The 16,989-nt window shown below is 35.6% G+C and overlaps 6 protein-coding genes across 7 annotated transcripts; 5 read left to right on the forward strand and 1 right to left on the reverse strand.

The window, feature by feature from the left end:
• Positions 1–249: 249 nt before the first annotated feature.
• On the forward strand, positions 250–2,241 carry LOC106429399 (40S ribosomal protein S4-1). The gene is made up of 5 exons (XM_013870153.3): positions 250–365; positions 667–744; positions 835–1,015; positions 1,096–1,193; positions 1,637–2,241. Exons 1-5 carry the CDS (start codon positions 363–365, stop codon positions 2,063–2,065), a joined length of 789 nt encoding a protein of 262 aa, XP_013725607.1. The 5' UTR covers positions 250–362; the 3' UTR covers positions 2,066–2,241.
• Positions 2,242–2,522: 281 nt separating this feature from the next.
• LOC106429390 (PRA1 family protein B6) lies at positions 2,523–3,604 on the forward strand. The gene has a single exon (XM_013870143.3). It carries the CDS (start codon positions 2,743–2,745, stop codon positions 3,397–3,399), a length of 657 nt encoding a protein of 218 aa, XP_013725597.1. The 5' UTR covers positions 2,523–2,742; the 3' UTR covers positions 3,400–3,604.
• LOC106429380 (sorting nexin 2B) lies at positions 3,563–5,824 on the reverse strand. The gene is made up of 5 exons (XM_013870133.3): positions 4,694–5,824; positions 4,416–4,625; positions 4,070–4,330; positions 3,897–3,983; positions 3,563–3,782 (listed from the first exon to the last, which is right to left on the reverse strand). Exons 1-5 carry the CDS (start codon positions 5,597–5,599, stop codon positions 3,702–3,704), a joined length of 1,545 nt encoding a protein of 514 aa, XP_013725587.2. The 5' UTR covers positions 5,600–5,824; the 3' UTR covers positions 3,563–3,701.
• A 5-nt stretch (positions 5,825–5,829) lies between these two features.
• LOC106441372 (transcription factor SPT8-like) lies at positions 5,830–7,132 on the forward strand. The gene has a single exon (XM_013883196.3). It carries the CDS (start codon positions 6,612–6,614, stop codon positions 7,092–7,094), a length of 483 nt encoding a protein of 160 aa, XP_013738650.2. The 5' UTR covers positions 5,830–6,611; the 3' UTR covers positions 7,095–7,132.
• A 233-nt stretch (positions 7,133–7,365) lies between these two features.
• Positions 7,366–10,401, forward strand: LOC106441371. Of its 2 annotated transcripts, XR_007328867.1 has the most exons (15): positions 7,366–7,602; positions 7,679–7,756; positions 7,828–7,993; positions 8,071–8,185; positions 8,266–8,313; positions 8,387–8,451; positions 8,526–8,586; positions 8,682–8,735; positions 8,823–8,870; positions 8,947–8,987; positions 9,072–9,177; positions 9,270–9,326; positions 9,405–9,500; positions 9,578–9,729; positions 9,844–10,401. XR_007328867.1 is itself a non-coding variant. In XM_048768809.1 (14 exons), the coding sequence occupies exons 1-14, from the start codon at positions 7,434–7,436 to the stop codon at positions 9,629–9,631; spliced, it is 1,158 nt and encodes a 385-aa protein (XP_048624766.1). In that variant the 5' UTR covers positions 7,366–7,433; the 3' UTR covers positions 9,632–9,837. The 2 variants fall into 2 exon arrangements, 1 of the variants encoding a protein (XP_048624766.1); XM_048768809.1 differs by lacking the exon at positions 9,844–10,401 and having other exon boundaries at positions 9,578–9,837.
• Positions 10,402–10,609: 208 nt separating this feature from the next.
• Positions 10,610–11,646, forward strand: BNAA03G55510D (embryo-specific protein ATS3B). The gene is made up of 3 exons (XM_013870126.3): positions 10,610–10,837; positions 10,920–11,027; positions 11,208–11,646. Exons 1-3 carry the CDS (start codon positions 10,706–10,708, stop codon positions 11,454–11,456), a joined length of 489 nt encoding a protein of 162 aa, XP_013725580.1. The 5' UTR covers positions 10,610–10,705; the 3' UTR covers positions 11,457–11,646.
• The last annotated feature ends 5,343 nt before the right edge of the window (positions 11,647–16,989 follow it).

Genomic DNA, 16,989 nt, shown 5'->3' on the forward strand with positions numbered 1-16,989 from the left:
ATACATTCCTCTCATGCAATTGATATTACAAATACATAGAAAATGTTAAATAAATTTTCTGTTATACAACAAATGGGTTTATACAAAGATTGGACTAGTCACATGTGTGGTCCCAGTATTGGTGAAATGCTGCTTGTCACATGCGTGACCAATGATTGAACGCCAGCTCAGCAACAACTCATGCTGATCCCAACTGAGCCCACAAGTGTGTTTGCTCCTTTATTGGGCCTGTACTAAGTAAAAAGCCCAATATTTATATAACGTGAACAGCTCTAGGGTTTTAGTTTATTTCCTTTTCATATATAAACGTAGAGTAAGTGCCGCCGCAAAAATAATCACAAGTCGTCCTGCTCGCAACAAAAATGGTTCGTCCGATCTTCTTCCTTTACTTACAGTTTGTGTTAATGCTGTCCCAACGTTTTCTCTATCTCTTGTGCGTTCAATGGTTGCTCATTTCTAGGTAGAAATGGATATTTTACTATGGTAGTTTAGGTTGTGTCTTAGTGGCTTCTCTAGTTCGGTCGCTTCATGCCTTATAACACATGTTCTGTAACGTTTGACAAGTTGAGGCTTATGATGAATGTCATTCCGACAAGACTGTTTCCAATGTGATAGTTCCCTCTCTTTGGCTTGTGTTTGTTTTGACCTTTTATGTTTTCAATGTAGGCAAGAGGATTGAAGAAGCATCTGAAGAGGCTCAATGCCCCCAAGCATTGGGATCTTGACAAACTTGGTGGTGCCTTCGTACGTTTTTCCTTAATCTCAAAACTTTTGTTTCAATACCATTCATTACATACTCATTGTAACATGTGTCTCTTAAACTGTTTCTTGCAGGCTCCCAAGCCCTCTTCCGGACCTCACAAGTCTAGAGAATGCCTTCCTCTCGTCCTGATCATCAGGAACAAGTTGAAGTACGCTTTGACATACCGTGAAGTCATCTCCATCCTCATGCAAAGGCATATCCAAGTCGATGGTAAAGTCAGGACTGACAAGACTTACCCTGCTGGCTTCATGGGTACTGTCTCTTAACACTCTCTCGTCACTTCATGTATATAAAATGATCATTAGATTAAGTTTCATATTTTATGTTAATAGATGTTGTCTCCATCCCCAAGACGAATGAGAACTTCCGTCTTCTCTACGACACCAAGGGACGTTTCCGTCTCCACTCCGTCAGGGATGAGGAAGCTAAGGTATGCAACATTGACTATATGAGTTTTGATTGAGATCTAAAGAATAATGTGTGCATTGGTTTGTTTTTAAATAATGTAAATTTATTTATTTATACACATATTAAAAACCTTAAAAAATGTTGGTAATAAATATATAGTTTTTGAACTTACCAAATTCTTATAATTTAAATCACTAGTATTTCAAAAATTACAATTTTTTTAAAGCCCCTAGAAGAATATGTTTCAAAATAAATAGATGTTGTAATTAGATTTTATGTTTTAAAATACATTATGTTTTGATAATTTTATATCAATTTTAGTTTTATTGAGTTAAATGACTAATGATCTTTTATAATTTTTTTTGATGATTGGTTGAATCAAATTCAGTTTATATTTTTAGTGCTACATTTAAGAAAAAAACAATAGGAATTAGAAGAATAATGTGACTTAATTGTACCTTGCAGTTCAAGCTATGCAAGGTTAGGACGATTCAGTTAGGGCAAAAGGGAATCCCTTACCTCAACACATACGACGGCCGCACCATCCGTTACCCCGACCCACTCATCAAACCAAACGACACCATCAAGCTCGACCTCGAGGAGAACAAGGTTGTGGATTTCATCAAGTTCGACGTCGGCAACGTTGTGATGGTGACTGGAGGGAGAAACAGAGGGCGTGTGGGTGTGATCAAGAACCGTGAGAAGCATAAGGGAAGCTTTGAGACGATTCATATCCAAGACTCGACGGGGCATGAGTTTGCAACGAGGTTGGGTAATGTGTTTACCTTGGGGAAAGGAACTAAGCCGTGGGTGTCTCTACCCAAGGGGAAAGGTATTAAGCTTACCATCATTGAGGAAGCTAGGAAGAGGCTCTCTGCTCAACAAGCTGCTTAAAAAAATTTATTACCAAAGGCTGTTTGGTTTTTTACTCTTGTGTCTTAGACTCGCTACTTGTCTGTGTTTTGAGATTTTTTTCCTCTTTCATGTTGCTTGCAAAACTCTATTACAAGACAGTTTAAGTTTCCAGTAGAGTGTTTTGTATTGAAATTTTAGTAATTTTACTCTTTAAATCTGTTGACTTAATATTAAAACCATAACGAGATTGCAAACGAATCTCTAAGACCCATCATGCATTATTATTAGCTTCTGGTTCCAATGATCTCATTTTCAGACATTTGCTCCAGCCTTTACCCCAACTTGATGCATACAAAATCTGAGTCCACAGTCAAAGGAAGCGAAAACCCTATGAGTAACTTCAGATGCACGCAACCAAATTGCCAATTCTTAAGTGTCAAGTTTCAAGGTTACTAGTAAAAAGTAAGAACAAAGACGTAGAAAGTGAAAGATGGTGTAATGATGTTTTATGGCTCATGATGTAATACACACACAAAGGCAATCGTAGTTTTTTTTTTTGTTTTTAAAGAAAAGAAGTTAAAAGCACATGCTAGTAGCCGACACTATGAAGTAAAGTCCAGCGAACGTGAAAGCCTATCACTTTTTTTGAGATCTCTCTCTCTCTTTTATGTATATTCTTCACTCTGACTTTGTCTGAAAACTAGATCTGTCTCTCAATGGCTTCTCCCCTTCTCCCAACTTCAACTCCTCCTGATCACCTCCCAACAGGTGGTGGTGATCCACAGTTGCTGAGCTCTCTACGCGTCCTCTTTTCCCGCGTTGTATCCTCCGTCCGTCACGCTACATCAGACGCTCGTCCCTGGGCTGAACTCATCGACCGGTCAGCGTTCTCACGGCCACCATCTCTCTCAGAAGCAGCGTCGCGAGTAAGAAAGAACTTCTCCTACTTCAAATCAAACTACATAACCTTAGTAGCAATCTTGCTCGCGGCCTCTCTCCTCTCTCACCCTTTCGCGCTCTTCCTCCTCGCGTCCCTCGCCGCTTCTTGGCTTTTCCTCTACGTGTTCCGCCCCTCGGATCAGCCGCTGGTCATCGGAGGACGCACGTTCTCCGACCTGGAGACGCTGGGGATGCTCTGTCTTTGCACTGTGGTGGTGATGTTCATGACGAGCGTCGGTTCGCTCTTGATGTCTACTCTGGCTCTTGGGATGATGGCTGTGGCTGTACATGGCGCGTTTCGCGCGCCTGAAGATTTGTTTCTTGAGGAGCAAGAAGCCATTGGGTCTGGTCTTTTTAACTTCTTTAACCAGAATGCTACAAATGCTGCAGCTGCTGCTATTGCCACATCCGCCATGTCAAGAGTTCGAGCCTAAGCTCATTAAACATTGCCATTTTCCAACAACATTTGCGAAAAAATTGATAAAATATTATTCATATATTTGTATACTATTGAATTTATTCACTCCTTTCGTTTTTGTTACTAGTAATACTTCAGTTTTTGTTAATTTATTCCTCGACAATATGTGGACTTGGATGTAATAAAATCTTCTAAACTTGTTTATGGAGTATTTAACTATTTTTGTTTTTGTTGTTTCTTTTACACAAAGTGAAACTGAGTAAAGCACAAAACCATGAGTAAAGAATAAGAAGAAGAAAATTACAGGCTGCTCTCTTGTTAAGAGCTCTCTCTATTGTATTGACTAGTCTCCTCTGCAACCTTTGCCCACACATTGGCCATCTTCTCTGCATATCCAACCTGCAAGAGATCATATAACGTTAAGATAGCATCCATTTTATGTAAGAACTTCCTTAAACATATCAATGTATCACTCTCTCTAATTAAGACCTCACTCATCTAATAACAATGTACCTGATTAACAACAAAGCCCTTCATCATATTCAAGAAGTCTGCACGTCTTTCTCTGTCCAGCCTTTCAACCTCGCTCCGGTTATTTTCCTGACATGATAAATACATATTCATATAACACTTCAAATCGGCCTATAACATTTGTTATGTATAGGGGCACTGACTCAAACCACCACCTTGATCCGCTCATAGTCCCTGATGGCTACATTTTTGGCGTCTTCAGTGGCTTTGATGATTTCTTTTAACTCTTCTATCTTCTTAATCCTTGACTTGTCCCCGCCAAATACCTTTGACGATGCAGCTTCTAGCTTCTCCGCTCTTCCTTCAAGTGAAGAAACCTCGGATAGAAGCGTCTGAACTGTCAGTAAAGCACTAGCTCTGTCTGCAAACGCGCCCTGGACTGCCATCATTACGCCAAGGTAATCGTGAAGTGTGTCCTGACATCAAACAACACTTCCTTAATGAAAACCAAAGCCTTTCCCAAACGAGAGCTGAAAAATCTCTACATATCTACAACAATACCAAATGCTTGACGGTCTGGGAGTTCAGCTCTCTATAAAACCTGCTAGCTTTCACAGCTGCAGTGGCTAAATTCTTCATATCATTGGCACGAGCTCGTTGAGAATTGAAGACAGCTTCTTCGTTCTCGAACTTCGTCAGCTTAATGAACGCTAATCCCAACTCCCCCATCGTCTCCCCCATGTCTTGCTGTGCCTTGACAAGTGTCTCAGCCTACAAAAGAACATACTAAAGCTTAACCGATGCAATAAAACGAAGTTAAGCAAGTACGAACCCTCTACCTGCTGAGAGGCATTAATGATCTCTTTCTCAAGATCATGCATCTTCTCCTTCCTCACCAAAAACTCTTTATCTTCCTCCACAACAGCTGGTTTAGCTCCACCCCAGTCATTAGAAACCGACTGTCTAAGCTCTTTAAACAACCTAAACAAATCTCTACCGCTTCTAGCCGGCTGAGCCACCTCAACCACAGAGACACCACCATCCAACACCCTAGACGCCACACCTGTTCCCATCTGCAGCGTTAACGGCAACTTCCCTTCCACCTGAAGAAACACCTTCAACTCATCGCTACACCTAATCACAGGATGCGCAGCGAGCCTGCGCAAGTACTTCTCCAACGCAACTCTCCTCTGCTCAACAAACTCTTGCCTCTGCATCACTTGGCTCTCCACCACGCTCTTATCCGGCCTCGGCGGAATACAAAATCCCTTATAAGACTCAGCTAACCTATCCCCCAATGCAACAACGTCTCTAAACCTCCTCCTCACGGTAAAGTCGGAACCTTTATACTCAGGGAGATTCGTTCTCGTTGTAATCAGGTACGTGACGTAAGTGCTTCCTCCGGAAAGCATGGAGCTTGCAGCTTCCTGCTCCTTCTGGGGGCTGGAAACAGTGATCTTGATGTAGTCCGAGGAGCTGGAGGAAGACGGAGATCTAGAGAGTGTGTCTGAGGAATCATCTGAGTCATCGAAAGGGCTGAAGACAACGTCCGCGTAAGACGGAGGCTCGATGTAAGAGGTGCCGCCGTTTGGAGGTAAAGAGAGTGGATCGGAATCTGCCGGAGTGACGATGATCGGCGGCGGAGAAAGGTTGTGGCTGCCGTTGCCGTCGCGGAGGAAGAGACTCTCCATCTCCTCCTTGGAGGCGTGGAGATGGGAGTCTTCGTCGTTCTCTGAGCCCATCATTTTTGGTGTGAGTGATGAATCTAATTTTAGTAAGAATTGGAGAGAGAAATTGAGATTTCCGATGATGTGAAGCTGATACGGTGGTCGTGAACCGCGATTAGAAGCCGGAGAGGCTGAGTCGCGGCGGTGGTGGTCACGGAGGAGACTGGATCGATGAGTGTCGTGACGAGTCCCGTCAATGAATCAAATTGGGGAAGATGAGATGAGATTCGGGTCATGTTGAATACTTTAGATGGGCTTTGACCCGACTCGGCTCAATATGTACGGCCCAATATATAACTTATTCTCAAACGTGATCGGCATATCTCCGCATCCAAACGAGTTGCCTGGATTATATTTTATGAAATGTTGTGAAGTGTAAGAAATATATAGTTACGTCTATATAAAATTATTTAAGTAGTTTATCGACATTTCACTGAAATTACTACGATGTTTCTTTGACGGATAAATTATCCAAATTTCAAAGTCTATTATCATTGACCTTATGATGAGCTCCATTATCGATTCACTGAAATTACGACGCTGTTTCTTTGATGGATAAATTATCCAAATTTCAAAAAAGTCTATCATTGGGATTATCATGAGCTCCACCAGCCATGTGAGTGGTGCAATGTGCAAGAAAGCCTCTCCGTTTACTTTATTTGTGTAAATGAACAGTTGCCAATCAAGTTCACCACAAACATTATTTAACAAGTTTTGGACCCATTGCATCGAAGTTTCACATTCACCCAAGGCTCATGTGTACTTTGGGTCTTTAAATAATATATTTAAAAAGCCCAAATCTCAAACAATCTTTTATGATATCTACAAAGCTTTCTATCCACACCTCATTGCCACAAAACTTCTCAACTCATGACAAGGAGCTTCTCTCACACACTTTTGCCCCTTTGTATAAAGCGCGCCAAAACCTCTGTTCTATTCTATCACACCAAAGCTGAATTAACTACCAAAGACTCTTCTTCTCCCCCTCGCTTCTCGTAATATTTTATTTTTGTCTACTTTGGCTGCAAAGATGTTGGACATAGCGTATGAATTGGTGGGACAAGCCACGTCGAACTCGCTTCTTATGTTCTGTTTCTGCAACCTCATCATAGTCATAATCCTCACTGGATCCTCAAAACCCGGTTCGATGGATTCTCAAGATTACAACACTTTTACTTCCTCTGCGAGCTTCAACAGCCTTGCTTCTGAAGATCATGATCGTTGTGGTGATGATCATGATCATGAAGAGATGATTGTCATTGATGTTCAAGATGAGTCTCTGACCGATCCCTCCAGCATTCCAGACGAATACGAGGACAAAGAAAGCTGCCATTGTTGTCATGATGATGATGAGGAGGACGAGGATGATGATGATGATGACGAGAGCAGTGAGGCTGATGTTGAAGAAGAGGAAGAAGACGATGAGTTAAGAAAGAGAGCAGAAGAGTTTATAGCAAAAGTCAACAATGAATGGAAGCATGAGAAGCTTAGAGCTTTGAATTTAGTTTATTGATTTTGATAAAAAATTTAAACCGTTAGACATACTTTTTTTTCACCTTTGTGTAACTTTGTACCATAGTTTTTTTCTAAGATTAAATAAAGTGTGACATACTTTATTTCTATTTAATTTAATCCTAATAATTTCATGCAAACGGTAATAAGTTTAACTTCTGTATTTAGCCAACGGCCTTTGTTTAAACACCATTATTTTGTAACCACGCCACACAGGTATGCGCCGTTGCCTTTTTTTTCTTGTTCCTACAAATTTTCCAGAGACAGAACAAAATGATCATAATCATGGCTCTGTTCTGATTGATTTAAATCTCCACATTTTTTTTCTTCATACAGTACAATGATGGATCCGGATATGTTTGCAGAAGATCCCTCCTTCAATGAGAAATTCGACATTGATTTCGAATTCGACGCTCCAAGATTCTATGATTTTTCCAAACCGGAACTCGATTTAGAAACAGAGGAAACAGAGCATTGGTTTGAATCAGCTGGAAACTATCCTCCTTCACGTAAGATCTGCATCTTTTTTGATAATTTGATGGAAATTTTTGTTTTCTTGATAATGATTATGCTTTTTAATCTCAGCATTTAGCCTTAATCTGAGCTGTATATTCGACGATAAGCATCTAAAGATCCCTAAACCTGTCACAGATAAATACAACGGTATTATACGCAATTCCTCTGTTTTTTGCTCTGTTTTGCTTGCGACTCAAGGTTTTGTTTATGTTAATTAGGGTTCATTTATTACAACCAAACTGCTAATAATCTTCCTAAGTCGACGCAAAAGTCTAAAAACAAACCTTTCTTACGAAAGAACTCGACTTTGACGAGACCCACTGCTTCTTTATTGGCGAGACAGAACAAACCTCTTGACATTTACTCTGTTCAGCTTCTCACAAGGTACTATAACATGTTTCCTCTTGAGGAGTCTTTTTTTTTTTTCCCCTAGCTTCTATCTAATTTAAAATGTTTTGTAGATGTCAGAGATCATTAGGGAGGCTCGAAAGCAAGATTTCCCCCTCTATCTTATTATCAGTGCCTCAAACACAAGATACCAAAAGGCAAAAACTTGAGTCTGGCTTCTTGCGCAAGGTCTTTTTATACTCACTGCTCTCTCATCTTAAACCCGTTTTTGTTTTCGGGACTAATCTTGTTCACCTTTGTGTAATTAGATATCACGGTTGGAGCAAACTCCCTTTGTACATAAGGTTCCAAAGAAGGTAATGCACTTAACGTTATAAACTAAACATTTATAGTATCATCTTCTTTTATTTAATATATTTGTATATACAGTTATCAAAAGTCACTGTTCCAAAGGAACCTAACCTTAAGACTGCCCAAAGAGCTACAAGACAGCGGTAAGGACTTTCTTTAAAATCTTGGTTTCCTCAAATGACATGCTTACTACCTATCTGCAATGAATCTCTTTCAGGTTTAAGGCTAATTCAGCACCTGAACAGGTTGCGAGATTTAGCTCTACAATGACTAAAACAGTGCGTGTGTACTTCTTTTATTTGTTTCTTTCAATGCAAGCAACTTGTTAGCAGTAGTATATACAAATCTTTGTTGTGTCTGAACGCATTTGTAGGTTCAAGAAAGTTCTTCTCATAAAAAGAGTACGCCTGGCTCTCAAGATTTTCAGGTCTAAATCTTCCAAAGGACATTGATAATTTGATACTCATATTCATACCACAGTCTCACCAGTTTTCTGTTTCTTTATGTTTTGTAGAGGTTTCAATTAAGGACATCTCTTAGAGCCAAGGAACGTTCTTCTAGTGTAAGTCTCAAAACTCACTACACAAAGCTTCTACGTTGTATATCTCTCCGGATATAATGATAATTCTCCATTGCAGGCTAAAAATGCACCCATGGATGATCCTACTCACTCCCTAATGTTAGTCCATGGTTTTTTCTCTATTCGCATTTACTCAAACTGGAATCAAGATTTCTCAGAATGTTTCTTTCACATCTTGTGCAGGTCAAAGTCCGTTGTGTCTAGAAATAGTAGGAGAGTGAAGGAATCTCACAGCTCAAAGACAAATAGTCAAGTTTATGAATCTAAGATTAGCCATCTAGAATCAAAGGTGGTTTCCTCTCCCAACAAGAACTATAATCCATGAAAGGTATTTGATTAACATAGAATAACATACACTCATGAAGCTTTTATTCTTGATAGGTACCAAGAAAATTTGGTGAAGCAATGAAAATCAAACATGAAAACAATTTTCCGAGGGTAAGTCACTGTTATTGTATGTTGGTTCTTGAAACTGAAACTATTACAACATCTTCATGGACCATGTAATATCTGTAGATGGAGAACCACCGTTGTTTTAGTTCATTGAAGGAATTTGAAGCTCCAAATGTCACAAACTCTCAAGATGAACATTTTATTGAATCTCTCAGAAATGTAAGCGAGCATTTTATCATATTGAACTTTTATTAAATTTGTGTTTTCTTATGAATATTAACACATTTTTGCTACAGCTATGTCTCACTTCCGATACTGATTTAGTTGCTCCTTGTATCTCATCTACATAGAGAATTTTCAAGATATTATTTTGCTTGTACAAATTAGACATGACTATGAAGAGATTTGAGAGTTTTAATGCGAGGGAGGAATCATGCATGTTTAGCAGGTATTTGAAACCTAGTGCCTTGTTCTGTCTCAACATGTATTTAGTTATATTTGGACCAAACAACACATCTCCATCAAATCACATTTCTAAAACGAGTTTGAATTTTTGTTGCAGGACATTCATTAGGAAGTACCCGATCGTTCCTTGAGTTTCACAGTTGTATTAAAGCATATTATATATATGTGCTCTTATTAGATGGTAGAAGTTTCATAAATTTGCAATGTTTGTGTTCGATCATCAATGAAATAATGTACAAAATTTATACATTGTGATAGAAGTAGTCCTTAATGGATGGATGTGTGTGCTTTAAAAAGGAGATTGAAAGACTTTTATCAGTGTTACAAAAAAAAAGACTTTTATCTAACTCGTGTAATGTGTTTTGGAAAGACATTTTCCACAATTTTGACAACAAACCTCCAGGCATATATGGTTTCTTTCCACATAAAACATAAATTGACTTAACTTATGATATTATTTAGTATTGGTATTGAAATGTTGTTGAGAATTATAATGAATCATGCATGGAGTTTGTCTGGTAGTAGTAGGTGGAGCTCATGGGAAAATTGGCACCACGTAACCGACTCATGTTGCTATTTTATGCTTCACATGTTTACTCTCCCCCTTAATCCCCTTAAGACAAATTTGTTTTCTTTTGAACGCTCTATTTGAACGTGTCTTTACACTAGAATCAGCACCAAACATATTAAAACACCTTCACGGATACGTTGTGAACTGTATATTCTTTTTGAAATATTTATTATTTATAAGTTTTGAACAGGGTATTAATTGTATTCATATTAGTTTTTCATCATTATATTTAACCTAACTCAGTTAACCCCAGAGAGAAAAACTTGTGATTTAATTTGTTTTTGTAAAACATAAATGTGTTTGTGACATGTGGCTTATTTCATTGATGCAAGGTTTGACACGTTGAGTTCTTTGCTATTTATCTTCCCTTGGTATCCCGCAGGCAGTAATGTCAAGAAGTTCAAGAATGGCTTCTTTGCAACTCCTCACACTCCTCTTTTTCTTCTTCTTCACTGTTTCAAAATCCATCGATGTCTCGAAGCCTCATGCAGCAGAATCATTTGATATCAATCTCATTCAGGTTTTTTATTTGATTCTTTCTGATTTTTTTTTCTTTTTTCTGAGCCGTCTGATATTGTTTGTATTTTTCACCGAGGATACAGAATTTCGGAAGCTGTAGGTACACAGTGATCATCAGGACGAGTTGTTCCTCACCTAGGTACACGAGAGACCAGATCAGCCTCTCTTTCGGGGATGGCTACAGAAATCAGGTTAAGATTATCCTAGCCGAAGTACTAGACCACTCTGGTGTATTAACCGGAAAGTTTCCATGTTTTTATTTTTGAGGAACTTCATGATTTAGAGTCCCATTTACAACTTGTTGTAACATAGTATATACGTTTCAGAATAGATAAAAGTTTGTATGCATGTTCTCTCGTTTTCTTGACCAGGTATACGCACCTAGGCTTGACGACCCAGGGTCGAGAGCATTTGAGCGATGTTCATCAGATACATATGAGATAAATGGACCATGTGTGCGCCAGATCTGCTATGTATATGTTCACAGGTCTGGTCCAGATGGTTGGGTTCCAGAGAGTGTTCAAATATTCAGTCATAGCTCCAAAGCAGTCACTTTCACTTTCAACACGCATGTCCCTGAAAGCATATGGTTTGGTCATAATTACTGCAACACCATCTAACCCTACCTTCCGGTCTCATCAAACTCCTAATACTTGAAAGGCTTGCTACGTTGCTTAAATGTCTCTCTTATGTAAATTAAATGTCTAGTATCGAACCATTTTTTGTTTGTTTTGCTTCTTCTTCTCGTATGTTTTTACTGGTGAGTGAGACTTCTATGTTAATATTAAAATATGGATAGCTCTTTATACATTGGACTCTTGGTTTGTGTAAATATTAATTGTCTAGGTATGCGTATGTCTAGAACTTATTATCCGAGATTTAGATTCGATCTGAGATTCAGATCTGCTCCGAAAATAGAATATTTGGGGTGCCGGATCCGAATCCAGATAGTAAAATCTTGGATCCGTCCAAATCGAATCCGAGGATATCTTATTTTTAGATCCGGATCCGTATTTTTAAAACACATTACATTTTTAAATTTCATTAATATTTATATCTGATATATTAATATTTATACATGAATTAATCTTATAATATTATACTTTAGTTTTTACGATATTATAGACATATATAAATATATTTATAAATATTTGATTTATGTATTATATTAAAAAAATTAGTATTTTTTTAAAAAAAGTTATTATTTTTACAGATCCGGATCTAGATATCCGCGGATAATAGATTATCGAGACGGATATTCGAAATCTGGATATCTGGAAACTACGAATCCGGATTCAGATATTATATTTACGGATCCGACTGATCCGGATCCGGATACCCCGAATTTCTTGGATATCCGGATGCGTCCCAGGCCTAGGTATGCGTATGCATGGTTTACTTGATTCGGTTCGAGACGATAATGATAAGTTGTTACTCTCCGTCTTGTTGGGCTATAAACACTTAAAACACTCAAGCCAGGTCTTGGGAGCCACTGATTAAGTTCCAAACAAGACAGCATTATGAAGCCCTTCTTTAGCCCAATTTAAAAGGCTGATGAGCCTAAATTCAATCCACTTATACAAAATCACAAAGTAAATTCGCGTCAAAATCAACCTCAAAGTAGGTGTGTAAATTATTAACATGAAAGAAAAAAAAAACGAATAGAAACTAGGCGAGTAGTTTGCTACAACGATACAGACTATATAGCAAATGAAATTACTCCCGCGAATTAGAATAAGTTTTTGAAAAAAAATTCAAGCAATCTTAATCGCATCTATCTAATCGCATCTATCTATAGAATCCAATGGATCGAGATTCAAGAAAGCATTTTCAATAAATATTTAAGAACCCCTTCCTCGACGTAATCTCTGGCCATTACAGTTTAGTTTAGCTTTTCGTTGAAGACAAAGACAATACAAAAGACAAAACGACCCATGGTATAAACAATCATCCCTTACGTAAGCAAAAAGTTAACCTAAGGAAAAACACAGTATCAACAATGTCATTCCACGAAATTTTTTATATCAAAGATTGGGTCTTGCAACTTGCAAGAAAGATATATAAATCTTTATAAAATAAAACACATAATATTTCGACATAACTGCCTTTTCCTAGAGAATTAAAAAATCGAGTTTATCATATAATACTTCATTATCAGCTTTTTCTTTTCTTTTTGGCTATTGTACTACTACAATTAGCCCCCAGAAATTATATAATTGTCTGTGGCATAATGTATCCTTGGTGTATAAATATATACGGGAAAATGTGTTTTGGAGCGTAGCTTTTAAGTTTCAGATTTTTGTACTATCTTCTTCGGAAAAATACAAATAACATTTTATGGAAGAAATCTCAAATGATATAATATTAACACATTCTGACATTTATCATGAAAATGTAATCTAACAAAAAGATATTTTTTTTCTCAGAGAAAAAAATTGACAATTCTTTTGAGAGAGAAATGCATTGGATAGTGAAAGAGCAACATGTTATCTACTGGAGCATGTTACTTCACTTGCTGGACCATACTTTTATAATTTTTTTTTGCAAGCTTACGAATGCGTTTGTATTGGAGATCTTTGTATTGTCTCATAAATAGGATAAGTGGAAAAAACAAGAAAGACTTAATACGGTGTCGTATAAGCCTGATTCACCTAATGATGGTTATTTTTGACTTACCTTATTCATACATGTAATAAAACTATAAAGCAAATTTTCACGCTAATGTGGTTTTCTCATTTCTAAAAAGATAGTTCTCTGCTACTCAAGATGATGCACTCAGGCGTGAATTCTCATAAGACAGATAAAATTATCGATTGTAATATCGTCTATATAATGTTTCTCATCCTACTATATAAAAGGGACTAAATTCAAGGCTTTTGGGACTATCCACCTCAGCCAAAATATTCTCATCAATAAAGAATTAAAAATAGATGTCATTTAGAAGATAATTAACTAACATATGACTTGTAATATTTCTAGAAATTTCATATTTGTAACTGTTAATTTATTAATAGAATCATATATCTATATTGAATTATGTTCTATTTTTAATCATTAGATTTCAAGGGTAAATAAAATATTAATTTATAATATATATATAGTTTATAACTTTATATTGTAGTTATAAATAAAGAGAAATAACCAGGGAGGATGAAAAATCTCATGTAAAATTATATAATTAAAATGGTAAAATGGTGAGTATGATGAGGTAAGAAAATTTGTTGTACAAATTATGATGTTTTCTTCGTCCACTAAAATGATTTAAAATAAAATATATATTCACATAAATAAGTCAATATTTGTTTTTTTTTTTGGTAAGAGGTTAAGATTATCATTTTCTGAAAGGTTACACTGTTGTTTTTAAACAACCTATTATAACAAGGAAACAAAAACAACCACCAACAACTCAAGGTAAAAAAAGCCTTAAAGAGGTTTTATACAAGAAATATAAAAAAGAAGTAGAGAAGAGGAGAAAGAAGAACTTGCCGGGTAAGAGAGGAGACGGTCACGCATTATACGGTCGAGAGAGGCAAGGATGACTGATGAAGGTGAAGAGACAGCTGTGAACACACGAGCATTACGCTCTTTCCACAGCAAGTAGATAGATGACTGAAAGTAGAGCTTGATAACTGAAGTAGCATGCGCATCTGCGTTGACGCGAAGTTGATTGATCCAGACTGCAACATACTGTAGATCAGCCGGAGGAGAAATCCAAACTTCAGCAGCAAAAGGCTCCCATATCAAACGAGATAAAGAGCACTCAAAGAAGAGATGATGGTGAGTCTCTATTTCCAGATTACAAAGGACGCACGTTCCTGAGACATTTAACCCCCAACGCCTCAAGCGATCCTTGGTTGGCAGTCTTCTCCGCAAAGCCAGCCATGATATAAACACATTACGTGGAATATGTTCCTTGAACCAAATAGTTTTATGCCAATATTTGTTGTTGATAGTGTTTATATTCTTTTCTGACATTAGTATCCATATTTTTTAGTAAACTGATCCAAAGAGATTAGTTTGTGGAGCTAACCAAACGAGGATTATAGTGTTTACTTTGGAAAAAGTAATAGGTTGAATGATAAATGGCGTGCATGCTTTTTCACATGGAAATCTGCACATATATTAAAATTGTAAGATTTGAATCATAGAGAAAATATAGTGCATATGACTGAAGTTGGTCCATTCCGAAACTAAAGATGGCTAAAATTCTTCTTTGTCAAAATGCATAGATGTGAATCTTATATGAATAGAGTTCTCCATTGCTTATAGCAGTGTAATAAACTCCGTGTGTAAAGGATAAAAAATGTTATATAAGTGAAAACAAAAATTATGATTTTTTTTCTTGTGCCTATAGGCTCTTCGTAATTTGAAGAAGAAAGAACATATTGTGTCAAAATCTTTGGCTCAGTCAAATTTTATCCAGTTGTTTATAAAACTGTTGTTATCTGATTCATGTAATTTTTCAGTGTTGATTTAAAAGCCCAAAAGACTCATCTATACTGACTTTTTGATATATTTTTTTCTGTGATTTGAATTTAAAAATAGATAAAACTTTCGATAAGTTATGTAAACTCAGAACAAGTATTTAGCTTTAGAAAGCATTTACATGTTTCAAACTTATAATATATACATAATGTTTAAAATTATGCATATAAAATCAGTGTAAAATGTGCTTGAATGTGTTTCTCTTCTTTAATGTGTTAATTGTACTATATATAACATTATTTTAAAATTTCAAAAAGTTTATGTCACATACAAAAAACCATCAATAAAAATATAATTACAACAAAAAAAATGAAAAATTATAAACATATAAATTTAAATTAAGAAAAACTAACATTGGAAAAACAAGAAGTTAATGTAAAAGAAAAAAACCGACAAATAATATAAATTTATAAGACACAATCCGCGCGAAGCGCGGAAAAAATCTCTAGTAATTTATAATAGCATAATTAACCAGATAAAAAAAAGATAGTTCTTTTTAGAATTTTTTTTGGTAAGATTCTTTCTAGAATTTGGTTCTTAGTCTTCATTTTTCTTCAAAAAATTTGGTTTAGTCTTGGGTTGGTATTTTTGGTAATATCATAACAATTTTACATAGTTTTATTATTCACAAGATATGAGCCCGTTGCAACGCAACGGGTTTTGTTTGATGTTTTATTTTAATAAAAACTATAAAATAAAAATTATTTTATTATAGTATTATGATTGTTTTTTGCATATGTTTTTTGAGATTTATTTTATAACTAAAACTCATTTTTACACATAAGTTCAAGTTAATATTTGTTTTTTATAGTTATGGTGCATAGATGAGTTGTTATAAAATTTATACTAAGATTAGAGAAAATACTATACATAAACATTTAAATTGAACAAAATCTGAAATAAGAAATAAAAAGTAAAAAGAAATGAAAGTTAAATACACCAATCGAATCAATGACAACATTATACATGTTCTTATGTACTAATTTAATATTTTATTAAATAAGTCTTTAAATTTTTATTTTGCTAGGATTTATAAAAAAAGGAAAACATTCTATTTTATAAATATTCATTTTATTCACAATTAAAAAATAAAAAATAATATTAAATACTCTTTTACAAATTTGTTTAAGATTTTAGAAAAGGTAAATTATTGTCATATAACCTATTAAAATTTTCTTCTCTTTAGAATTTTAGAAACAATATTGCTATCAAATAATTATTTTTAGTTATAAATAAATATTTTCAAAATTGCTATTTTTACAAATCGTATGAATACTAATTTTATACTTCTTTGTTAATTATATAATTTTTAGTATCATGTTCATCATCAAACACTCTCTTAAAAATTATATCAAATACATTTTTACAATTCTCTTTTGGTTAGGACTTAAAAATATTATACAAATTTCTTTTGTTTAGTATTTTTTTTATAAAAAAAAGGAAAACAACAATCAAATATTTTTTTACAGTTTGTAGGATTTTAGAAAACGAAATTACTATTACATACTGTTTTTGCAATTATATTTTGTCTAGGATTTAAAAAACAAAATTCTATCAAATAACTATTTCCAGTTAATATTAACTATTTTTAAAAGTTGCAATTTTCAAAATTCGTTTTTACAATTTTTCTTGTTAATTGAATAATTGTTACTATCATGTTTATCATTA

Source organism: Brassica napus, chromosome A3 (genome assembly GCF_020379485.1).
Source record: "Brassica napus cultivar Da-Ae chromosome A3, Da-Ae, whole genome shotgun sequence".
Taxonomy (NCBI): domain Eukaryota; kingdom Viridiplantae; phylum Streptophyta; class Magnoliopsida; order Brassicales; family Brassicaceae; genus Brassica; species Brassica napus.

What these genes read in the sequence shown, in the direction of transcription:
- LOC106441372 (XM_013883196.3), top strand. Translation starts at nt 6,612, where the DNA reads ATGTTGGACATAGCGTATGAATTGGTGGGACAAGCCACGTCGAACTCG.
- LOC106429380 (XM_013870133.3), bottom strand. Translation starts at nt 5,599, where the DNA reads ATGATGGGCTCAGAGAACGACGAAGACTCCCATCTCCACGCCTCCAAG. An exon ending in TCATTAATGCCTCTCAGCAG is followed by an intron (nt 4,626 to 4,693) that starts GTAGAGGGTTCG and finishes GTTCTTTTGTAG; the next exon opens with GCTGAGACACTTGTCAAGGC. An exon ending in AGGGCTTTGTTGTTAATCAG is followed by an intron (nt 3,783 to 3,896) that starts GTACATTGTTAT and finishes GATCTCTTGCAG; the next exon opens with GTTGGATATGCAGAGAAGAT.
- LOC106429390 (XM_013870143.3), top strand. Translation starts at nt 2,743, where the DNA reads ATGGCTTCTCCCCTTCTCCCAACTTCAACTCCTCCTGATCACCTCCCA.
- LOC106429399 (XM_013870153.3), top strand. An exon ending in TTACCCTGCTGGCTTCATGG is followed by an intron (nt 1,016 to 1,095) that starts GTACTGTCTCTT and finishes TTATGTTAATAG; the next exon opens with ATGTTGTCTCCATCCCCAAG. An exon ending in TCAGGGATGAGGAAGCTAAG is followed by an intron (nt 1,194 to 1,636) that starts GTATGCAACATT and finishes TGTACCTTGCAG; the next exon opens with TTCAAGCTATGCAAGGTTAG.
- BNAA03G55510D (XM_013870126.3), top strand. Translation starts at nt 10,706, where the DNA reads ATGTCAAGAAGTTCAAGAATGGCTTCTTTGCAACTCCTCACACTCCTC. An exon ending in TTGATATCAATCTCATTCAG is followed by an intron (nt 10,838 to 10,919) that starts GTTTTTTATTTG and finishes CCGAGGATACAG; the next exon opens with AATTTCGGAAGCTGTAGGTA. An exon ending in GGGATGGCTACAGAAATCAG is followed by an intron (nt 11,028 to 11,207) that starts GTTAAGATTATC and finishes TTTCTTGACCAG; the next exon opens with GTATACGCACCTAGGCTTGA.
- LOC106441371 (XM_048768809.1), top strand. Translation starts at nt 7,434, where the DNA reads ATGATGGATCCGGATATGTTTGCAGAAGATCCCTCCTTCAATGAGAAA. An exon ending in TGTCACAGATAAATACAACG is followed by an intron (nt 7,757 to 7,827) that starts GTATTATACGCA and finishes TATGTTAATTAG; the next exon opens with GGTTCATTTATTACAACCAA. An exon ending in ATGAAAACAATTTTCCGAGG is followed by an intron (nt 9,327 to 9,404) that starts GTAAGTCACTGT and finishes TAATATCTGTAG; the next exon opens with ATGGAGAACCACCGTTGTTT.